The sequence below is a fragment of the Oncorhynchus clarkii genome, chromosome 14 (genome assembly GCF_045791955.1).
Source record: "Oncorhynchus clarkii lewisi isolate Uvic-CL-2024 chromosome 14, UVic_Ocla_1.0, whole genome shotgun sequence".
Taxonomy (NCBI): Eukaryota; Metazoa; Chordata; class Actinopteri; order Salmoniformes; family Salmonidae; genus Oncorhynchus; species Oncorhynchus clarkii.
In genome coordinates this window covers 4483173-4507412 of record NC_092160.1, presented here as the reverse complement: position 1 = coordinate 4507412, position 24240 = coordinate 4483173, and the positions used below count along the sequence as shown (strand labels likewise).

General features: G+C 41.5%; 2 protein-coding genes across 3 annotated transcripts; one reads left to right on the top strand and one right to left on the bottom strand.

Annotated features, from left to right (window-relative positions):
- Nucleotides 1–3991: 3991 nt before the first annotated feature.
- On the bottom strand, nucleotides 3992–17081 carry LOC139366149 (5-phosphohydroxy-L-lysine phospho-lyase). The gene is made up of 13 exons (XM_071103303.1): nucleotides 16771–17081; nucleotides 16541–16659; nucleotides 10055–10214; nucleotides 9874–9948; nucleotides 9692–9779; nucleotides 7860–7976; nucleotides 7606–7688; nucleotides 7199–7424; nucleotides 6923–7077; nucleotides 6668–6757; nucleotides 6334–6464; nucleotides 4756–4800; nucleotides 3992–4443 (listed from the first exon to the last, which is right to left on the bottom strand). Exons 1-12 carry the CDS (start codon nucleotides 16827–16829, stop codon nucleotides 4757–4759), a joined length of 1347 nt encoding a protein of 448 aa, XP_070959404.1. The 5' UTR covers nucleotides 16830–17081; the 3' UTR covers nucleotides 3992–4443; nucleotide 4756.
- A 398-nt stretch (nucleotides 17082–17479) lies between these two features.
- On the top strand, nucleotides 17480–23753 carry LOC139366148 (protein FAM53C-like). 2 transcript variants are annotated; one of them, XM_071103301.1, is made up of 5 exons: nucleotides 17547–17566; nucleotides 19995–20223; nucleotides 20324–20384; nucleotides 20502–21304; nucleotides 22358–23753. In XM_071103301.1, the coding sequence occupies exons 2-5, from the start codon at nucleotides 20143–20145 to the stop codon at nucleotides 22598–22600; spliced, it is 1188 nt and encodes a 395-aa protein (XP_070959402.1). In that variant the 5' UTR covers nucleotides 17547–17566; nucleotides 19995–20142; the 3' UTR covers nucleotides 22601–23753. The 2 variants fall into 2 exon arrangements, with proteins under 2 accessions (XP_070959403.1, XP_070959402.1); XM_071103302.1 differs by lacking the exon at nucleotides 19995–20223 and having other exon boundaries at nucleotides 17480–17566.
- The last annotated feature ends 487 nt before the right edge of the window (nucleotides 23754–24240 follow it).

The window sequence follows — 24240 nt, the reverse complement described above, 5'->3', positions numbered from 1 at the left end:
CTCATTCTAACGTTACACCTCTCAACTGCCCTTTTCAATTCTTTCTCTTTTTTTGCAGGAATCTTCTAGCTTGGATGGAGGAAACAAAGGGAGGAGTACATCATTTGTCTAGCCTGCTGACTAAGAAATGTAAATAGCCTGTTTTGCTTTCTGTCTATCTATATCTCCATCTGTCTGCCTCACTGCCAGGTTGCTGAGGGGCAACATAGTCAATGTACTTGCTAGGCTAACTTAGTGAAGATCTTAGGTAATGGTGAATCATGATTCATCTGTCTTTACAGTTCCTGAAACATGTCAATGACCTGCTGCATGGCCTCTACAGCAGTGCTTCTAATAATAGAAGTTAGTAAAGTAAACCAAATCCTATTTTAACTCGCAAAACTCTCGTCCTAATTTGTGAGTCTTGTAAAGTTTCCCCCATTTCTCTCTTGCTCATTCTGTTGCTCACTCAAACTCACACATGTGCACAGTTACAGAGAAGAGGAAGATATTTGCCAATTACACCCATTTCTAACAATGTTTGTTGCAGGAATGATATATAATATTTTTATTGTCTCTTTATTGCCTGTTTACGCATACTTTAATGGTAGCATTTAGCTTTCTATTTTTAAGACTGCCAAGCTGTCTTCAATGTGGGGGAACCTCTGTACGGGACAATGTCCTCGGGATTATGAAGCAATGAGTTTATAAAAAGTTTGAATATAACATGTATTAGGATTAAACAAAACTTTACCATTTAGAGATTAGTTAAACATTTATCCAACTGTTTAATTTTGAAATCATCTTTCTTAGAATGTTTCAGATTGATGACCAATGAATTCATGTTCCACTTCAATATGAAGGGACAGAGGAGCAAATATACCATTGCTACCACTTTTAGTAGATTCTGACTGTTAAAGATATTTTACTGTGTGTTACATTTACATTTTAGTTAGTTATTAGTGCATTCATCCTAAGATAGCTAGGTGGGACAACCACATCAGACATAAAAAGTCAAATGTTTATCAAAGTAGCTAGCAGTTGAGTCAGAGCTAGAGGAGGGAGGGGTCAAGTGCAAGTGCTGGTTCAGTTAAAAAAAAAAAATTGGGGGGGAGGAGGGGTCCGAGGTGAGGTTTATTTAAGATACTGTTTAAAGAGGTAGGGTTTCAGATGTCTTGGGAAGATTGAGTGTAATCATGGAGGCTTCCCCGAAAAATCTTCCCTGGAAAAAAACATCCAAAATAATGTATCTTTCGTCTCTGTGTTTCATAAATGTCCTTTTAATTCGCAAGAGGCTGACTGTATCTCACCGGCGAAAGCATCCGAGCGAACGAAACAGCGCCCCTCTGTCTCAGTATGTGTAGCAAATCTATCTGATGCTGTCTGGTCAGAAAGAGTATGACATTGTTGCAGCCCGTAGCATTGAATGCAAAAGAAGCCAGCAAGCATTTGGCCCCCATTGATAAAACATTTATTAAATAGCCAATCAGCATTAAGCTAAACTGAGTGAGCTCAGCTGTAAATGGTCCTGGCTCAGCAAAAAAGGTGTAAAGGGAAGCCAGTTTGGATTTGGCTTCAGACCATTCACATCACAAGCCATACGTCAACATTGTTGTCTTCATGGCTAAATTTTCTAAATTAGCCATGGATGGAGATAGGGATTTGGACTTCTGCTTTTACTTAATTCTCCGTACTGGCCAATGATTATAACGGATCCAACCATAAATTCATACATTGTGTCCCTGTCCTGAGAGGATGGAAGTTAAACATGTAGCTAGAAGTAGTATGCTAATGTTAACTAGCTGGCCTGGCGTATCATTGCCTATGAAAGGAAGTTAAGCTAGCAAGCAAGTATTTTAACCAGGTAACCTAGGATTCAAAAAAACTAAAAGCGTGTACTGTACGACAGTCATAGACTGTTTAGGCAACACGAAAGAGGAGGATGGCATTGGCGTTTCTCTATAAGTAGGTTGAATCGACATTTTTTTATTTCTATTTGCAAGCATGCAAATGCGCACATACACACAAAGAATTCAGAACCATGGACAACCACATCATATTTAGCTTACGTTGATTGGACTAAATCGTTTTTGGTTTCTTTTAGTCACTGTATTAGACTAAGCATAGGTGATTTAGATGTTGAAATGGTGCTGGAATACTGGAGGCAGATCCTGTTTTCTTTGTGACTTGGGGTAACTTTCCATGGTTCTAAATCAATAGTTTAGTAGTCCGAAAATGTAGGACACTTTTACGTTGCTTGACCATGCTGTAGGTCATGTAACTGTTTGTTACATGCAATATGTTTTGTGGACTTTTACCGGACAGATGTTGCTCTCTGGCTTTGTAGTGAAACAACATGTGTGGTTGAATTTATTCTGCCAATGTGTCTTCTTATTGTCTCGGCCTTAGACCTATATATCACGTTGTCAAGGCATATGAACGGAGTCCACAAAGTTTCTTCAGGAATGACCTTTTCTAGTTGTCTTTTAAAATCTCAAGTGTATAAAGTTGTAATGCACTGATTCTCTTCACTGCAGATCTGACCCATCGCACGACTCTTGAAGAGGGCCATGAGAATCTCCAGTACCCCATAACAACACTCTTATTAATCATTCATTGCCTTTATATATTCTGTGTCCCTGTCTTTCTATGCATGTAGTCTGTGGGTGAATTTATAAAACAATTACTGTATGCAGATGTATAAAAATGTGTGCTTTAGATTTGTTTTTGCCATTGCTTGATCCATTTTAAATGTAAGAATATGTTGCAGATTAACTTTGCATTTGCAGTTCTTTATGATAGCCACATTAGCAGCTAATTAAGATTTAATTTTGGGGTGGTAAATACAGGCAAATATACTGATAAGTCACCTTGTCCTAGAGAGATTTACAGTTTTCAAAACATCACGCCAGGGTAAGCCTACATAAAACACTTTATTTTATGTGTTTCTGAAATCCCCTATGGGAAAACTTAGTCCGGTAGTTGCGATGCGATGGATTGCATTCGGAAAGTATTCAGACCCCTAGACTTTTCCACATTTTGTTACTTTACAGCCTTATTCAAAAATGTTTTTATTATTTTTAAAAATCCCTCATCAATATAAACACAATATCCCATAATGACAAAGAAAAAGCAGATTTCTGTAAATGTATAAAAATGAAATACAGAAATGAATTCTTGGGTATGATGCTACAAGCTTGGCACACCTGTATTTGAAGAGTTTCTCCCATTTCTCTGCAGATCCTCAAGCTCTGTCCGATTTAGATGGGGAGCGCCGCTGCACAGCTATTTCCTGGGATGCTTGAATGGGTTCAAGTCCGGGCTCTGGCTGGGCCACTCAAGGACATTCAGAGACTTGACCCAAAGCCACTCCTGTGTTGTCTTGGCTGTGTGCTTAGGGTTGTTGTCCTGTTGAAAGGTTAACTTTCGCCCAAGTCTGAGGTCCTGAGCGCTCTGGCGCAGGTTTTCATCAAATATCTCTCTGTACTTTGCACCATTCATCTTTCCCTCGATCCTGACTAGTTTCCCAATCCCTACCGCTGAAAAACATCGCCACAGCATGATGCTGCCACCACCTTCACTGTAGGGATCGTGCTCTTTCAGAGTGACTAATGGGTTCTTGGTCACCTCCATGAGGCTAGCTCTAGGAAGAGTCTTGGTGGTTCCAAACTTCTTCCATTTAAGAATGATGGAGGCCACTGTGTTCTTGGGGACCTTCAATGCTGCAGAAATGTCTTGGTACCCTTCCGCAGATCTGTGCCTCGACACAATCCTGTCTCGGAGCTCTACAGACAATTCCTTTGACCTCATGGCTTGGTTTTTGCTCTGACATGCACTGTCAACTGTGTAGACAGGTGTGTGCATTTCCAAATCATGTCCAATCAATTTAATTTACCACAGGTGGACTCCAAGTTGTAGAAACATCTCAAGGTTTATTCATGGAAACAGGATGCACATAAGCTCAATTTCGAGTCTCATAGCAAAGGGTATGAATACTTATGTAAATAATGTATTTGTTTTTTTAATTTTCTTTAAATTATCAAAATTGGGTATTGTATGTAGATTGAGGATTTCATCCATTGTCGAATAAGGCTGTTACGTAACAAAATGTGGAAAAAGTCAAAGGGTCTGAATACTTTCCGAATGCACTGTATTTCCACAGGGAAGTATAAATGTGAGGAGGAGGATAAATTCATATGTACATTGTGTTATAGTACAAATGTATTGCCTTTCTGTTGCATATGTCACTGCTTCTCTTATGTCCCTCATGCAGAATCAAAAGCAGTCACTAATTCCACTTCATGAATTGTCACAAACCATTCTTGTGTTGTTAGATCTAGTAGTGTAATCTTAATGATTTAAAAAAAAATGTATCCTTAATTGTGGTATGGATCTGTGAGATTGGTTGTGTTGAATACTTCTGCATTCCTTCCCTTGTCTTCCTCCAAGATGACTCCAGTTAGTCTGAAAAGCGAAAGATGCAAGTTCTAGGACCGTATCCACAAAACGCCTCAAAGTAGGAATGCTAATATTGGATCAGTGTAGCCTTTTCTATGGACAGATCCTAGATAAGCACTTCTACTCTGAGATTTGTTGATACGGGCCTCAATGCTCTGCCCTATGAAATCCAATGTCTGAGAAATGCACTTTTAACGGTTAGTGTGATGTGCTCCTCCAGGAGATTTCACTATCAACAACACTACCTCTGACTCCTTCTGATTGTGACCAATTCTTACTGTCTGATGCAATTAAATCTTTCTACAGGTTTATACAAACCTTAGAAATCTCCACTGTCCAGTTTTTGATGACTGCGCTCCATGTCTGAAAAGGAAAAGTAGAATTGTCAACAGGTATGCTTAGGTGGTGTGTAGTATGGATCCTTCAAGACTGTTGTGTAAGTGCCATTGGCCCAGTTCAGAAGTCGGCAGATATACAAATCGGGTCGGTGCAGGCTCCCTGAACCTTCAGTTCCACAAACACTGCAGTGGTAGAGTCTAAGTTGGGTTAAAAAGACTGGGTATTCTTGTCTCCTTAAAGGAAAAATCCACCCAAAATCACTCATTCTTTTCATTTACAGTGTTAAATATCACTGTGAGAACAATATTTTTGTGTGAACAAATGTTTAATTTTGGTGTTATTATAATAAGGTTGGCAGCAACATGGAAAATTGTTGTGGAAATCTTTTGCAGCTCCAGTCGACTACAAAATCCACAATGCAATGCTCTCTATGGGCTAGCTAGCTACATAGCAAACGTAGCTACCCACAATACCAAAGACAATATCAGCATGTAAAGTAGCTAGTTAGCTGTAAAATCGACTGCATCTCAAACTAGAGGTGTCACTACAGACCCAGGTTCGATTCCAGGCTGTTTCACAATCGGCCATGATTCGGAGTCCCACAGGCCGGCGCACAATTGGCCCAGCGTCGTTAGGGTTTGGCCGGGGTAAGCCGTCATTGTAAATAAGAATTCATTCTTAACTGACTTGCATAGTTAAAGGTTAGATTTAAAAAAACAGAGTGGAGTCTAACATTTGCAACGGCAAAATACTTTTGATCAGATAGAAAACGTTGCCCATGCTACGTCAATAAGCCGCACGGTGCATTCTGTGTGATTCTGGGACAAGGGGTGCTTTCCTTCAAGGAGTGAATGGGAGTTTGAGATAGTAAGTTAATTATCTAATATCGTATAGCTTTGGAATCGTGACAGTACGTACTTTCTAGGAAAATAGACACGTTTCTCGACATATATACTGACTTTGAGAAGGGATTACGTGATGATTAGCTTAGTATCCGCGTGATGCAGCATGACAACGGGAACGCGATTGGGCGACAGTCTGTTGGGTTGGGTGTTAAACGTTCTTTCATTCATTGGATTCCTATCTCCTTTCTATAATATCTCTGGCAACTGCACTATGCAATGCACCCCGGACTAAAGAGGCAGACAAATAGGAAAATTTGCTAGGCTCTGTTAAATTACATATTTCTCGAGGTAGGAATATGGCAAAACATATAATCAATGGCTCACTTGACAGAAGACATTGGACAGTATTGAAATGTGACATGTATGATAGACGTTTTTGCGATCCAAAAGTCGTATTCCTATGAACTTCCAGTGAGAGACTTTATCACAGTGTTACGTCATACAGGACGGATTTCTGCCTGCTTGAATGTCAATAACTCAGATAAACATGAAATGACCCAGGGAATCGATAGAACATCACTCACAGACGCACAAAAACAATATAATATTCAAAATGGGTGAACCTTTCCTTTTAAGTATAATAAATGTATACTATAGAACTGTGTAAATGTATTGTAATAAGTCAGGGCTATAGGGTAAGTGTTCCAGTCACCTGTGAGAATGTGGTGTATCCTGTCTGCCACCAAGTCTGCGTCCTCCATACTGAAGCACATGGGAGGTTTAAACTTGACAATGTTCTCCCAGGGGCCGTCTGTACTGACACAGATATACTCCTCTTTCAGTCTGGAAAGGGAGACGAGACCAAAGGATATTTCTGCTTAAAGGTTCTCTTCTAAAAAATGATGCAAAGACTTATACCAAAATAAGAATAGTGTTAACTCTTCACCGAATTGTGACTGCAGCAAACACTGACACACTTTGATATGATTGTATAGTTGTTGCTTCACAAGGCCTCGCAGCAGTGAATGACCAGTCTGACCGCATACCTTCTGACAACTTGCGCTGCTGCGTCTGTAGCTGGGGTCCTCTGTTCTTTGTCGGTGACCATCTCCAAGCCCACAAACAGCCCCACTCCACTGCCAAGAGTAAACACAAAGCCAGGTATTGTATACTGTCTTCAGCCAGTATCTCCGAATGGATCATGCTGTAGACTAGAGAGTATGAGGTTGACTGCAAGGTCATATGTGAGTAGTTATTATAGAGACATTCCCTTCACGTAATCCACGTCGTAGGCACCCTACCGGACGTCTCCAATGATTGGATGTTTGGTCTGTAGCTGTCTCAGCCGGTCCAATAGGTGTCCTCCTACTCTTGAGGAGTTCCCCCTCAGGTCCTCCTTCTCAATCACGTCCAGGACAGCCAGGCCGATGGCACACGACACTGGGTTACCGCCAAACTGCACAGTCACGGGAGAACCACAAACCATGATTAGGGATGAGACTCCTAACGAACATTTGTGCACGGCTAACATGATTTAATAGGCAGAATATAGGTTGTAACAGCCACCAGTTTCTCACTGTATTGAAGTACTCCACTCCGTTGGCTGTGAAGGCCCCAGCGATCTCTGCTGTGGTTGCTACACATGACAGGGGATGTCCGTTGCCCATCGGCTTGCCCATAGTCACTATGTCAGGGCTAAAATCATCACCCTGCAGCTGGAAGGCCCAGAAATGGCTCCCCACACGCCCAAAACCTGTTTGCACCTCGTCTGCCACAAACACTCCCCCTGCAGAGCGCACGTATCTGTCGAGAGATACCAACACTCACTGTCACATGTCAAAGATAAAAGCAATAGCTTTTACTATCATAATGGCCTCAATCCAAACTCAAATGAGGATTTGGCTCTTCGTCCTTTTCTTCACCGATAAGAAAATGGTACAGTATAATAGTGCACTAATATTTTATGCTCAGAGGCAGTACCTACTCTGCTACTTTAGTTGAGTATCCCTTGGGCAAGAGGATTTGGCCTCCAACACTGGGCAAGGACTCAGAAAAAAATGCAGAAACCTGTAGGTTGCAAGTCAGTTTTGAGTTATTAGATCCATAGAATTAGTACAATACTGAACATTGTTATTACACTGTTACTACACTAATCAGCATTACACCCCGCTCGGTGTCCAAATTGAGACTATTTTCAAACTTTCCTTCTCCATGCAAAACCTATTGTATTTACTGTACCTTGCGACCTTTTTGGTGCACCTTGTCTATCACATCCTTCACAGTATCTGCATATGCCTGGGCTGGGTTGGGATGGTCCTCTCTGAATATACCTCTATAGATGTCTGGTATGGGTGCCTGTAAGGGTTAAACAGGAAAATTACAATTTTAGCTTTTTGTAGCACACGCAAAAAAATAGAGGCATGCTACAGTGCCTTGCGAAAGTATTCGCCCCCCTTGAACTTTGCGACCTTTTGCTACATTTCAGGCTTCAAACATAAAGATATAAAACTGTATTTTTTTGTGAAGAATCAACAACAAGTGGGACACAATCATGAAGTGGAACGACATTTATTGGATATTTCAAACTTTTTTAACAAATCAAAAACTGAAAAATTGGGCGTGCAAAATTATTCAGCCCCTTTACTTTCAGTGCAGCAAACTCTCTCCAGAAGTTCAGTGAGGATCTCTGAATGATCCAATGTTGACCTAAATGACTAATGATGATAAATACAATCCACCTGTGTGTAATCAAGTCTCCGTATAAATGCACCTGCACTGTGATAGTCTCAGAGGTCCGTCAAAAGCGCAGAGAGCATCATGAAGAACAAGGAACACACCAGGCAGGTCCGAGATACTGTTGTGAAGAAGTTTAAAGCCGGATTTGAATACAAAAAGATTTCCCAAGCTTTAAACATCCCAAGGAGCACTGTGCAAGCGATAATATTGAAATGGAAGGAGTATCAGACCACTGCAAATCTACCAAGACCTGGCCGTCCCTCTAAACTTTCAGCTCATACAAGGAGAAGACTGATCAGAGATGCAGCCAAGAGGCCCATGATCACTCTGGATGAACTGCAGAGATCTACAGCTGAGGTGGGAGACTCTGTCCATAGGACAACAATCAGTCATATATTGCACAAATCTGGCCTTTATGGAAGAGTGGCAAGAAGAAAGCCATTTCTTAAAGATATCCATAAAAAGTGTTGTTTAAAGTTTGCCACAAGCCACCTGGGAGACACACCAAACATGTGGAAGAAGGTGCTCTGGTCAGATGAAACCAAAATTGAACTTTTTGGCAACAATGCAAAACGTTATGTTTGGCGTAAAAGCAACACAGCTGAACACACCATCCCCACTGTCAAACATGGTGGTGGCAGCATCATGGTTTGGGCCTGCTTTTCTTCAGTGGGGACAGGGAAGATGGTTAAAATTGATGGGAAGATGGATGGAGCCAAATACAGGACCATTCTGGAAGAAAACCTGATGGAGTCTGCAAAAGACCTGAGACTGGGACGGAGATTTGTCTTCCAACAAGACAATGATCCAAAACATAAAGCAAAATCTACAATGGAATGGTTCAAAAATAAACATATCCAGGTGTTAGAATGGCCAAGTCAAAGTCCAGACCTGAATCCAATCGAGAATCTGTGGAAAGAACTGAAAACTGCTGTTCACAAATGCTCTCCATCCAACCTCACTGAGCTCGAGCTGTTTTGCAAGGAGGAATGGGAAAAAATTTCAGTCTCTCGATGTGCAAAACTGATAGAGACATACCCCAAGCGACTTACAGCTGTAATCGCAGCAAAAGGTGGCGCTACAAAGTATTAACTTAAGGGGGCTGAATAATTTTGCATGCCCAATTTTTCAGTTTTTGATTTGTTAAAAAAGTTTGAAATATCCAATAAATGTCATTCCACTTCATGATTGTGTCCCACTTGTTGTTGATTCTTCACACAAAAAAATACAGTTTTATAGCTTTATGTTTGAAGCCTGAAATGTGGCAAAAGGTCGCAAAGTTCAAGGGGGCCGAATACTTTCGCAAGACACTGTATATCTATCCTCTTACACACCACGTGAACCCACTCTTTCTGTCCTGTCAGCTTCTGGAACTTGTATGGACTGATATCGATGAGCGAAGTCAGGTGCCCATGATATGCACTAGTATGGAGGAAGAGGGGGAAAAGAGGAAGAAGTACATTTTAGAGAAGAAATCCACTGAGATTAGTAGTTTTTGTGTGATGTGAGACCTTACTGGTCAAGCACAATGACGTCTTCATGTTGGGTGTACTGGTGGGCCAAGCGTAGTGCCAGATCATTGGCCTCTGAGCTGTTGGGAGACATACATATTACATTATTCTTCCTATATCTTACGTGGATGTCATTGGGGCTGTGTTTCAGGAGGAAGTCATAGGTTGTAGGACATGGTGTCTTACCCTGAGTTGACAAAATAGAAGACACACAGCTTGTCGGGCAGAGTGGCAGCGAGGCGGTCGGCATACTGAACTATATTGTCGTGAAGGAAGCGCGAATTGGCATTCAGAAGCTCCATCTGCGTCGTGGCTGCTTGTGTGATGCTGGGATGACAGTGACCCACTGTAGGTGCAACAACAATCCAACGTTCCCAACGTTTCGTTACATACAATTACCACTAGGAGGTACTGTCATGTTGATTATATTGTGGTACTACTGTAATGTTCAAAGGGCTTTGGACTGTGACCTTTGCCCTCACAAAATATTACTCACCAAATCAGATGCATTAAAATAATGTCACCAATAGAGAGCAACAGTAATGGCATCTTTTTGTAGGCACTAACTCCGCCATGGTTTGTTGAACAAAGCCTATGGGAAAAAGTATGGAGTTGTTGGATAAATGCCGAAAATAAGGTCTGTGGTAAATACAGGCTTAGGAAATCTTAAACGTTTTGTTCTATTAGATCATCAGGTCACTTTTGGTGAATTTTGAAGCATTTACCCAGAGGGCATACGACGTGATAAAGACGGCTTTTACTAGTTGAAATCTTGTCGGAACGTCTTATAACCAGATCACAACCAGATTAAGATGTATTTTTGACATATGAACAAAAAAAAGAAGTCTTATGTTGGTTGAGATCTGGTTTTTGGTTGAAATCTGATTGAAATACTGACCAGTCATCTATATGCTACTCAATGAAAAGCCATCAATCTATATAAACATGGACATAGTGTTTGTGGGCCATGCACCCATTGAATATAAGACACTAGAAGCATTACAATTATTACAGTAATTTAAAGTTAATGTTCTTTTTCAGCAGGGTTTGCATGATTCAGACCGGGTTGAATAATATTACTCTGGGCTCCGGATATTGCTATCCAGGCCGAGTCCAATTCAGCTTATTCGGCCCGATTAACTTTTTCAGGAGCAGGGCCATTTTAAGGTTTTTATTTGGCAGGTGTTGAAATGCCAATTTTACAAAACTAAGAAATGTGATCTATTTCACCCCCAAGTCATGAAAGTTGGTAGGTCATTAAAGCAAACAATTGAGATGGTCTCTAATTTAGAGAATCTATACATGCTTTTGTTTTTTACCCCTGGCTATGGCAGTGTTTTTCGTAGTTACAGTCCACCCAATTGAAAAGTGTATATGCACAATATTTGGTCTAGGCGATAAACATGCACAATAATACAGGATACCCATACAAAAATGCACTGCTGTTGAAATGCAGTAAAATGGCAGTACTGTGAAATAATGGCTGTTTAATTAATGATATCTGGTAGCTTGCTGTGTGTGTTGGCTTCTAATGGTAATTATTTGCGTTAGCTAATTGTACTGTTTATTGTGCTGCACATTTTTCTTCTGTTCTCTGAATTCTATTTGGAAGTTCTATTATGACTAACTATTTATTTAAGAAATAAAACATAGGCCTGTCTTTTATTTCAAAAGCATACTACAATCCACCAGGATTTATAAAACCCTACTTTTAATCGCAATTATTTCCACAACTAATTAGTCTAAAATTATTGCACCTGAATTTGACCCTGAAAATATGGCTATTATATTTTTCCTTAAATGCTTTAAGCAATTCACATAATGCGTGCAGTAATAAAAAATTTAATTTCAGTAGCTAAATAAGGAGGCAGGCATATCAGTTCCAGTTAAAAGTTGGATGGGAATCTGTGCCTCGCGCGCAGTAATAGATCTCTGCGTGCAGGCAGCCTGCTTGCATGAGCACATCAGTCAACAACAACAGTTTCTAAAAAATGTACACAAAAAAACGTCTAAAAGATTTTACTGCTAAGTGGTAGTCCCTGTTCTCCTGCATTATTGTTTAACTTTTGTAGGTAAAGGGGCATTTTGTTGGGGAGAAAAACGTCAAGGAATAATTAGCTAGCTTGCTAACTAACTAACTCAGCAGGGCTAATTTTAACTAGCTAACATTAGCTCTCTGACTAATCCTTCATGGATATGGTAAGTCTTCATTTTTACCTGTTGTAGGTGTTTGTTGTAGCTAGCTAGCAAACAGATTGACATTTGAATATCTGTTCTGTTAATAATAGCAAATGTGTGTGTGTATTCTCTGCGCGTGTGTGTGAGTGAGAAAGATGATCACAATAACTTTAGAAAACATTGTCATGTCAAAGTTGTCATGCTAGCAATGTGTGTGTGTGTATGAGAGAGGGGGGGGGATGATGATTGTGATCACAATCACGTATAGAAAAGATTGTCGTCATATCAACATTTTGTCATGCTAGCTGTGTGACTGTGTGTGTGTGTGTGAGAGAGAGAGATGGTACATGAATATACATATAGGAAACATTGATTGTGTGGGACAGTAAGGTAGTTTAATTCTTCAAATGTGTACCCCCAATATGGTTGTGAAGATTTTCTTGATTCATTTTTATTTAACTAAGCAAGTCAGTTAAGAACAAATTCTTAATTTTACCTACCCCGGCCAAACCCTCCCATAAACCAGACGACGCTGAGCCAATTGTGCACCACCCTAATGGACTCCCGATCACGGACGGTTATGATACAGCCTCATGCTTGAACCAGGGTCACTCGGGAGCCCATTCATCAGAGATCCTTCTATTTTTGTGTATTTTGTATTTGACAATACAATTCATTTTGCCTATCCCTGCTCCCCCTCTACACTCATTCTAATGTTACACCTCTCAACTGCCTTTTCAATTCTTTTTTTGCAGGAATCTTCTAGCTTGGAAGAATGGAGGAGTGAACAACGGGAAGGAGTACTGAAGTTACCCAGCCTGCTGACTAAGAAATGTAATTAGCCTATGTTTTGTTGTCTTCTGTTTGATACTTTTTTTCTCTGGATTAGGTCTCACTGAGACTGGATTACCCAAGAGACATGCTATTCAGCTTCCCATGATTGCCTAATCTTACACTTTTGAAAAAATAGGTGGTATCTAGAACCTAAAACGGTTAATTGGCTGTCCCTATAGGAAAACCTTTTGAAGAACACTTTTTGGTTCCAGGTAGAACCCTTTGGTTCCAGATAGAACTGTTGGATTCCATGTAGAACACTTTCCTCAGAGGGTTCTACATGGAACGCAAACGGGTTATACCTGAAACGCAAAATGGTTCTACCTGGAACCAAACAGAGTTCTCCTATGGGGACAGCAGAAGAACCCTTTGGAAAGCCAAAGAACCCTTTTGGAACCTTTTTTTCCCTAAGAGTGTAGTGTAAGTAAATCCAATTGAAATAGCACTGCTTCTAATAACATATGTTTGTAAAGCAAATAAAATACAATTTTAACTCCCCCCTTTTTTCAGTTGCAAAACCTGTGTCCTGATCAACAGACACCTCCCTTGCTGAGTCATGTATAGTTTCTCACATTTCTCTCTTGCTCATTCTCCTTGCTCACTCAAACATTACAGTATTCAGACACCTTGACTTGTTCCACATTTTGTTACCTTACAGCCTTATTCTAAAATGGATTAAACCATTTTTTCCTCCCTCAATCTACACACATTACCCCATAATGACAAAGCAAAAACTGTTTTTTTAGATTAAAAAAAATTACAAATGTTTACATTTTATTAAAATTAAGAAAAAAACAAATAGTAGATTTACATAAGTATTCAGACCCTATACTCAGTAAAGGCAGTGACTACAGCCTCAAGTCTTCTTGGGTATGATGCTACAAGCTTGGCACACCTGTATTTGTGGAGTTTCTCCCATTCTTCTCTGCAGATCCTCTCATGCCCTGTCAGGTTGGATGGGGAGTGTTACTGCACAGCTATTTTCAGGACTCTCCAGAGATGTTCTATTGGGTTCAAGTTCGGGCTCTGGTTGGGCCACTCAAGGACATTCAGAGACTTGCTCTGAAGCCACTTCAGCATTGTCTTGGCTGTGTGCTCAGGGTCATTATCCTATTGGAAGTTGAACCTTTGCCCCAGTCTGAGGTCCTGAGCACTTTATAGCAGGTTATCATCAAGGATCTCTTTGTACTTTGTTCCGTTCATCTTTCCCTCGATTCTGACTAGTCTCCCAGTCCCATAAAGGCCTGATTGGTAGAGTGCTGCAGAGATGGTTGTCCTTCTGGAAGGCTCTCCCATCTCCACAGAGGAACTCTGGAGCTCTGTCAGAGTGACCATTGGGTTCTTGGTCACCTCCCTGACCAAGGCCCTTTCCCCCCGATTGCTCAGTTTGGCCGGGCGGCCAGCTATAGGAAGAGTCTTGGTGGTTCCAAACTTCTTCCATATAAGAATGATGGAGGCCACTGTGTTCTTGGGAACCTTCAATGCTGTAGAATTTTTTTGGTACCCTTCCCCAGATCTGAGTTCTACATACAATTCCTTTGACCCCATGGCTTGGTTTTTGCTCTGACATATACACTGTCAACTGTGGGACCTTATATAAACAGGTGTGTGCCTTTCCAAATCATGTCCAATCAATTGAATTTACCACAGGTGGACTCCCAATAAAGTTGTAGAAACATCAAGGATGATCACTGGAAACAGGATGCATCTGAGCTCAATGTTGAGTCTCATAGCAAAGGGTTTGAATACTTATGTAAATAAGGTATTTCTGTTTTTTACTTGCAATAAATTTGCAAAAAATTCTAGAAACCTGTTTTCACTTTGTCATTTTGGGGTATTTGTGTGTAGATTGATGAGGAAAATGTTTATTTAATCAATTTTAGAATAAGGCTGTAATGTAACAAAATGTGGAAAAAGTCAAGGGGTCTGAATACTTTCCGAATGCACTGTACACCCATTTCTAACAATGTTACAATGGCGATTCTGATCCAACCATAAATTCATACATTGTGCCCCTGGCCTGATAGGATGGAAGTTCAACATGTAGCTAGATTTGCCAATTGCACCCATTTCTAACAATGTTTGTTGCAGGAATGATATGACAGACATAACTTTTGAACAACACACTATTTGATTGTCTCTTTAAACATACTTGAATTGTTGCATTTGGCATTATTTTTTTAAGACTGCCAAGCTGTCTTCAATTGGCGGAACCTTTGTCTGGGACAATGTCCTCAGGATTATGGAGCGGTGTGTTTATATAAAGTTGTTTGAATATTAAACATGTATTAGGATTAAGCAAAACTTTATCATTTGGAGATGAGTTAAAAATTGTAATTATACAACTACTGTGTAATTTTGATATCCTCTTTCTTAAAATGTTTCAGATTGATGACTAATGAAGTAATGTCCCACTTCAATATGACGGAACAGAGGAGCAAACATGCCTTTGCTACCACTTTTAGTAGATTCAGACTGTTAAATATATTTTTCTGTGTGTTATGTACTGTCTGTCCTGCATGCCCACATTATGCCAATAATTAATTCATTTTATTTTTATGCTTACAGTAAGTGTCATGAACAGACAGAAAAATCAGGAGCTTGGTGTGTTGCCGGCCTTCTGGAAAGGCTTTAAATATGCCCCTGAACGCCGTGGTGGAGAAGGACGCAAAGTATGTGCATGAGCAAGTTGCTCTTTTTTGAAGACATCTCTAAGCTATAACTGCCACAAAATCGTTTTAACTAGTACCATGGAAATATTTTTAGCCAGCTGAGTCCACAAAGTTACATCAAGAATGTCCTTTTCTAGTTGTCTTTTAAAATCTCAAATGTATAAAGTTGTGATGCACCGATTCTCTTCACTGCAGATCTGACCCATCGCACGACTCTTGAAGAGGGCCACTACGCTCCAGATCGCCTTCTGTGCTCAGAGGTCCTTGATGGCAACCTACCCCATCGCATCATTCGTATGAATCACTAATCAAATAAAACAATGGGCCTTTATATAGTCTGTTTCCCAGTCTTTCTATGCATGTAATTCATGTCTGTGGATGAATTATGAAACAATTACTGTATGCAGATGTGCAAAAAATTGTGATAATAGATTTGTTTTTGCCATTGCTTGATCGATTTTAAAATGTAAGAATATGTTGCAGATTAACTTTAATTGGTGACTATGGAAACAAGTATAAATGTAATGAACAATGTTTTCAATATCCTACTTTATCCTCTGCAATACTTTTTACAGTAAACTTAGAAACAAAGGTGCTATCTAGAACCTAAAAGGGTTATTCGGCTGTCCCCATAGGATAACCTTTTTGGTTTCAGGTAAGTAGGACCATTTCCACGGTTCTACATGGAACCCAAAATGGTTATACGTGGAACCAACAAGCCTTCTCCCTAAAACCAAGAAGAGTACAGCCGAAGAACCCTTTAGGAACCTATTTTTCTAAGAGTGTAGGTAATAAATTGTTGTCAGGTGGTCATTACCAGGTTATGATGCGGTGTTAACCTCAGACTTTATTTTCGGCGTTTAACTTTATTCCAAAACTATTCATTTCCCATTAATTTTGCACATAGGAATGGCTGAACGATCCTGAGGTATATCATTTCCGATTTGTTGTACTACAAGTTGGCGAGCTCTATAGATGTGTCTCTTACCGTGCTGAACGTTGCTGATACAGTCCAAGTACCGCTTGCCATTTTCGTCATACAAATACTGTCCTCTGGCTTTGACTATCTTCACGGGATCGTCTGAATAGAAGAGTCTGCAAGACTGCCTAGGAGAGGCATAATTTAAACAATTTTATATGTCAGTGCATAATTTCATACGAGGGCCAAGCGTTGTTGCTGCCAGTTTGAGTTTCTTCAAGTCAAACACAGTTACATACCCAATCAGTTTCTTTCTCATCGCAAGAGTCTCTTCTTTCCTGAACATTTCCAACGCCATTTTCACTGCGTTTCTCTTAGTTTGTATTACTAAATTAAACTCCAGTTTCTAGTTGTCTTTTCCGTCATAACAACTTTCTGAAGAAATCACGTGGATTTTCATAACTGCGCATGCGTCTGTCTGAATGACGTGGGCGCATTCTGGATTATAATATTATATATATTTTTTTTTTTACGAATGATGTGTCTGTCTTTTTGTGTGTTTCTTTCCCATGAAAAAAAACTTGTAATTAATTCACAGCACCTCATCGTCACGAAAATTTGACAAACTACACTACCCAGAGTTCAAAACATGTTTTTGTAGAGAGCTGGAATCTCGCCGGGCACATTCATTTTCAAAAGGACTAATTAAAACTGTGGTATCGGCAAAGACCAACCCAACCGACACATTGCTGACTTATTATCGCAGAAAAATGCTGTACAGTACTCGATGCGTTTTTTCTTTAGAATACTTTCTGTCTATTATTTTTTTCTACTTTCAGAACAATAGGGGGTGATTTTCAAGAATTAAAAAGCAAAAGTTTTTCACGTTTAAGATTTACATTGAATTTCGGAGACAATATATAGTTAATTCCTAGATGGATTGTGATATAAATAGATTTTGTATAATAAAGATACAAGCATGTTGGACGTTTCAACCACCCCTTTTTAATGGTTTGTTCCGGTGGCTATATATTCAGTGCAAGGCCATCAACTACCCCGTGCTGCTTTCGGTTGCTAAGGAGACAAGGTGGGCAGGTAAATTAATCATCGAGCTAGCTACGAAGCAGTCTTGTGTTGCTGTCAATAATCAACGTCATTTTAAGCTACATTTCTTATACCGATATGTAAATTAATTCAGATACGCTGACAATTAGATGCGTAAGCATGACAACATAGCAAACTAGCTAATAATTGCTAGCGGAGTGATAAGCCAGACTGTCAGTTCCCACGGGCTGAATGTTCATGCTAGCTAAAGTTAGCTAGACTTGAGTCGGCTTGCTAGCTAACTAGGTGGCTGTCAAGTTAACGTTATCTGACCTGGACAGCTAATGTAGGCCAAATGAATAACCGCTAGCGTAGCTAGATATGCTTGTGGTGATACTGAAATTTGTTAGTCAAGACTGACCGGCTAGTTTGTCAGAACTTGCAAACTGTTACGTTTAATTACTAGCCAGCTGCCTGGTTGGCCCACCACACAGACCGTATTGCTGCTGCCTAACGGTAACTAACTAATTGCTTTCGTAGCTATCATTAGCCTCTAAGCTTCGTATTTGGGATGATGACCAAACAAATGTCATACATTTGTAAGTTGCTTGCTAACGGGCACCATGCCATATTGCTACTAGTTAGCCTATTCATATTAGCATGCAACAATCCAATTGGTCAAGCTCACATAATTTATTGTAGAGTTAGTAGGCTAGCTTGCCTACTACTAGGTAAGTAGTTACTAGCTGGTAACTAACTAGCTAGATCAGAAGATGGACACCTCAGAGCTGACCACAAGTATCTCGGTTTACCAAGCACTCCTATTATTGATTTGAGACTTTGCTTTGTTAACTTCCAAAAAGAGTTGCCTGCTAAGTTGCAAGCAAGCTTTAACGTCTTTCGAAACATTTGAGGTTAGGTTAATTGTATGGGTTTGTCAGTGAGTGGAACACGTGTGCCATTTAAACCAAACTTCTTATGATTAACATTATCATTCACGTTTTAGTCACTAGCATTTGTAACTGTTTGACATGTAACGTGTGTTAGTGATGATTCTCCCACAAACTAAGTCCAGTCATGGAACTTATTAAGTTAGCTTATCTGTCAAATGGCTCGTCCATGCCATCAGCTTTTGAGTTGTATTTAGTGTTGCGTTTTTCATGTGCTGTAGAATTAACTTGCCACATGGAAACCAAGTCCCTGTAGGCCACACAGCCCCCTAAGCCTAAGCACTTAAAGCAACAGTGGCTAGTAGGTGGTGGAAACTCCCCATAGTTCCCAAAATGAGAGAGACCTCTTGTCACCCACATTGGGATGACTGCATAGGCAGTTGGAAGTGGTTTATCAATTGTTGGTTTTATAACTTTTGGTTTCGTTGTGCACAATATTTATACAGAACAGTGCAAAGGTTGCAATGACTAGTCAAGTGTTATATCTGGGCCGGTCTTATTTGGTGTGGGACTTTGTATAGCAGAGAATCCGTGTGTTCCCATAGGGTGTGTCTAGTTTCAATAACTGTTACGTTTGTTTTAAAGCTGACTGACTCTGGCATTTGCATGGGGGGGATGCATAGTGTGGAATGTGTCGGCGAACAACACTAACTGGCACCTTGTTTTGCTTGTCACTGCATGGTGCTTAGTTGTGCTCGGGTCCTTTTATGCATATTTTGTTTTCTCTGTGCCTTGGTCATTTTAAGGTCCTAGTCCCATTTTCCACTTTCTCTTCCCCCTTTTGTCTGTCTCAGAGTGGGCATGGCATGCCTATGGCCCCAATCCCCCTCTGTTTCACACACTTCCCCCATCCTCCCCCTCTTTTCCTCCTCTCGCTCTCCCTCCCCCTCCATTCTCCTCACAGCCCTCTACAAGGGCCACACTATTAGCACTCACTTTGAATTGGACCCACTTGACTATAATGTGCCTTGGTATTGCCCTGAACTCTACATCTGTGCAGCTAATAAATTATTTTGTTTGTATTCTCAAAGAAAATTAATGTGTTCTGCAATGTATCGGATTAGTGTTCTTAACATCATCACTTTTTGAGGTTGCACTTCTGCTGTTACTTTGCGTACCTTTCATCTCTGAGGCAGGAGCTAGCCTATGTCCTAGTCTGTCTCCTGCCTTACCAGATAAGAGTTATAGAACACTCATTAGGGCGGTGGTCACTCTTCCTCCTTTTGGTCTTCTCACAAAACGGTGTCAAAATATCTGCAAGTGAGTGTTGCATGCTTGTAAGAGGGAGAACAGATTCCAAGTACAGTAAGTATCCTGCCACTTCATGATTCGTGCACACATGCACATTCCTGGTATTACCCAACGCAAAGCTGTGGGATTAACAGGAAATTGACTTGCACACCCAATCATTCTGTATCCATGATGCTCATATTGATGTGCTATTCCAATCCCTGGTAAAATAACTCTTGAGTATGGTCTACTACTCGGCATTAAAATGTGGATGCTCTGCTTACTCTTTCCCTGTTCAGATAAGATGATGAAGCTGTTGATGACATTATCTCAGTGAGGTTGGAAGGGTCAGTCTGACCAGTTGAGGTGGGGAGGGGACACCACTAACCTCCCCAGCAGTCTGACTGACAAGCGCCACCCCTTCCTCATTGGCATCAGTGTGTCACCATGGTGACGCTCATCACAGAGCAGCTCCGCAGACAGAATCTGGAGGAGCCCCCTTATCGCAGGGCTTTCTCTCTTAATGTGGTGAGCATGCCATGTGATTACAGACTGGCTGTTTTGTAGCTCTTCTTCTATGAGGAATTACCATTGCTATAAATCCCTTATCTTCGTTGCTTTGTTTCAGTCGTTGCCTGAAGTGGGTTCTAGCCCCACGGTGTGTTGGCGCGGGTATGGGTTGACTCCAGGTAAGGATCCATTAATTCCTGAAACTTTAATAAAGTTGTCTCATTCAAATCTCCTGCTAAATCATTAACTTGGAAGGGCCAACATTGAGTCATGTTTTGTTTGTTTCACTTCCACAGAGAGCAGTTGGTCTATGTTCCCATCCTCCAAGACCCATCTGCAGGATGCCGCCTCTGTCCTGTCCTCCCTGGACCCCCTAGGAACCCCTCTCCCCAGCACCTCTGCGACAAACATGTCCCTACAGAACTCCCCGCCGCTGCCCCCTCCTCCCCCCAAACGCCACTGTCGTTCCCTGTCCGTCCCTGAGGACCTGTCCCGCTACCGCACCCCCTGGCGCCCCAGCGCCTCCAAGATCTGGACCCCCGTCAAGCGCCGCTGCCACAGTGGTGGGGGGGTGGCCGGCATGGGAGTTGGCTCCTTGGTGGGCTCCGTACCCCTCCGAGGTCCCAGCTCCTCCCTCACCTCCTCCCTGCACTCCTCCTCCAGTCCCACCTTCTTCAGCCTGGCCCTGTCCCCGGACTCCCCTATCCCTTGGAGTGTTTCCTGGGACCACTATGACCCGCCCAGGGAGAGCTGCACAGGCTTATTCCCCTCTTCCTGCTCCTCCTCCCCGGCCACGCTGAGTTCCTGTCGGCCCCTGCAGCAGCGCCGCTTCTCCCTGTCCCCTGTGCACATCCTGCCCCCCCAGCCCTCTCCAGCTCTAGCCAGTCGTTACATTGGGATGGAGGCCCCGGCCCCCTCCCCCACTCCCTCCTCTGCCTGTAGTACCCCATCGTCCTCAAGGCGTGTCCTGCCCCTCCGTCTCCCACGCTGCCACTCTCAGCCCTGTGATCTACGTAAGCCCGGCCTGAAGCGACGCCATGACCCAGACACGCTCCCCAACTACACCAGGCCCGGCCTTGACTTCAGCAAGATGACTCAGGTGCGCTGGATGGGATGTACATCAGTTTTAAGGCCTATTAAATAAGATAAATGCAATATATAGAGCCAAAAATGCATAGCATGCACCATTTTAGTAGAAACTGCTCATAGTTCTCCTTTAGTCAGAGCAAACTTCATTTGCCTGTGAGTGGCTGGAGGCCTAAAGCGGCCCCCCAGCTCTCCTGCCTCTCCCCATAGACCAGAGTGTTTATGTTGGGATCATTAGCGAGGAGAAATGGGCCTCTGGCTCTCTGGTTCTCTGAATCGCTCTCCCCTCATGAGACAGAACTACTGCTCTCACATTCCTGTCCCAGCCAGACCAGTCTGGATTTGGGTTCAGGGTGTGGTGTTGGGACTGTGCTGCCTGGCTATGTAGCCTCACTGCCCTGACCCGGCGTGTATGTGTGGTTTTGGGCTGACCCTTGCATTCCTGTGTCCGTTCGTTGATGCATGACCATGACCAATTGCTTGCCCCTATGGACATCCACCACCACCCAGCCATCTATATTTAACCACTGGATTTGAGCAACACTACTGACTTCTTGTTCTGAGGAGTGATGTCATCACTTCTCCTTTCTCTTTTGCGATTTTCTCTCACCCCCAGTTCATTTTTATGGCCTTCTGGGCATTGGACCTGGGGGTGTGACTGAAGCTGCTGCTGGGTTTTGCAGCTGGCTGTGTGTCCTTGTCATGTTTTAAGATGGTGGGTGGTGGTTTATGAAATGGCTGCCTTGCTGGTGTAAAAAGATAAAGGGACTGCACAAAGTTAGCTCTGGCTGGGGTCTCGGTGCAGGATGAGGAAATAGCCAGAACATTTGTCCAGACAGTCTGATACATTTGCATATGATTTTCATAGACCGTCCTTAGGTGGACATTGAGGTTCTCACACATGGTATTTTGAATAACCATGGAAAATACTAAAAGCTGTTGCAGTTGTATGCCTATTAGTTTCATATAAAGCTGATTTAAAAAAAAATATATATATATATTAAAAAATAAAATTGCGTTATGAAGATGCTGTATTTATTGTTTTCTTCCATGTCCTGTGTTTTAGATTCGCAGTGGGGAGCCTCTGGTGTGTGGAGCGGCCGTTTGCATTGGTCTGGAACCTGTTTTAGGGGACTTCAGAGGAACCTTTTCACCTGCAGACCTCCTGGGAAGAACCAGCATTGGACCGCTGAGTGAAAGTGAGGAGGAGGAAGAGAAAATACATATGGGTGTGCTAGAGGCTGGACAGCAGAGTGTGTTTGAAAGAGACTGCACAGAACTGGACTTGAACCTCATTGAGGAGAACTGAAAGAGGTCCCTGGTGCTCTCTGTGTGATTGATATTCATAATCATATCCACAACACACACTTTATATAAATGTTTTCAATGAAGGTAAAATAAACAAATGCACACCCCTGGCTGAGCCCTCAGGAACCTGCTGCCTTCCTAGGGGCCACACCAGGGACCCTTCATATCACTGGCTGACTGTAGACTAATAAGAATCAATATTACCATTATTGTAATGCTAGAGTAACTTTGACAACCTTGTGTTATTCAGCATTTTGGGACAATGTAATTCTGCGTGACCATACTCTATGGGTAAATGTGTATACCCAGAAACCCAATGGAGATGAAGGCTAAGAAATGATGAATTCTGAAGGTACAAAGTAGGCACTTTTCAAATAATCTGGATAGTTGGTGTACGACTGATAAATACCATTATAAAAATGATGCAGTTAGATTTCTGTGGACACTCCTGTCGCCGTTGTACATTTCTGAAAGTATGGTCAGTTGCGTTGCTGATCGAAGGCCTCTGAAACTGTTACACAAGCAGAAGCCTGCACACACATCTGTTTTCATGGGTTTATTACTACTACTTTCTGATGCTTTTGATTTGGCCCTGTGGAATACCCACACCAGTAAAGAGAAACAAAGAGGGCTTTCCTCAGCTGGCGACTGGATCTTTACTGCTTCCTTTCCCCATACTTCTTGGACAATAATGCATTCTTTTGTTCTCCAAACCACTTATCCATCATTGGATGAAATCAACATTGTACATTCATCATGCCTTAAGCTCACTATAAAAATAAGCTGTTGCCGTTTTTTGTTCATAACATCCAGATGTTTTCGCCTTGGTCACCCATAGAAATGGAACCTAGATTCTACATTCTATTTTTTTGGTCTCCATTCTCTGTTTCCCACTAATGAACAGATCACACTTGCACTGTAATAGGATTTGAATAATTGACTCGATGCTGCAGTTGGATCCTATAGGGCACAATGTAATAATGTACTGTACAGTGGTCAGGTGGAAACCATTTTGTGTGAGAAGAAACCAGTAGCGATGCAAAGGATTGGTGGCCTTTCGGAGAAAATTTGTATTGTATGTTTTCAGATGGAAGTTGTCCTCTTACACAATTTGTGTACAAATAAAGTTTATTAGAGAATAATTTTGCAAGAAACCCCCCCTTGTCCTGTGTTTCTTTCAATGGGAGATTTTTTTTTAAATGAATAGTTCACCCAAATTATAAAATTACATATTGGTGTCATTACCCTCTAAGCAGTCTATGGACAAGGTATGACGGGAATCCATGATTTGGTATAGCTAGCAAATGATAACGGCTAATGTGATGCTCCATTAGCCATTACTGGATAGGTACTGTTTGGCGTAGCAGCATGAAGAATTTTCGACCAGCCTTGATTTGGTGATACTATCTTCATTCTCGATTTGGCCATACATGTACCTTCTAAAATGTCTGTGTCTAGTTGTAGGGGGTTTGTTTGAATTTATTAAAATGATTTTTGGTTCTCCATGAAGTAATCAAACTGTGTCTGCCTACATATTGTCTGTTTCAAATCTTATCTCATTGATCGAGACAGGTGAGTGTCTTCATGACATGCAGCACTTGGGAGTGAACCCACCTGTCTTAATCAACGATTGAAGATTTG

Excerpts from the sequence above, each read along its gene's own strand:
- LOC139366149 (XM_071103303.1), bottom strand. The coding sequence starts at position 16,829 with ATGGCGTTGGAAATGTTCAGGAAAGAAGAGACTCTTGCGATGAGAAAG. Across the intron at positions 7,977-9,691 it reads AGAAAGAGTGGGTTCACGTG|GCACCCATACCAGACATCTA; the intron begins GTGTGTAAGAGG and ends TAACCCTTACAG. Across the intron at positions 7,689-7,859 it reads TGCACCAAAAAGGTCGCAAG|GTTTCTGCATTTTTTTCTGA; the intron begins GTACAGTAAATA and ends TGCAACCTACAG.
- LOC139366148 (XM_071103302.1), top strand. The coding sequence starts at position 17,480 with ATGGTTTGTTCCGGTGGCTATATATTCAGTGCAAGGCCATCAACTACC. Across the intron at positions 17,567-20,323 it reads TAAGGAGACAAGGTGGGCAG|TCGTTGCCTGAAGTGGGTTC; the intron begins GTAAATTAATCA and ends GCTTTGTTTCAG. Across the intron at positions 20,385-20,501 it reads CGGGTATGGGTTGACTCCAG|AGAGCAGTTGGTCTATGTTC; the intron begins GTAAGGATCCAT and ends TCACTTCCACAG.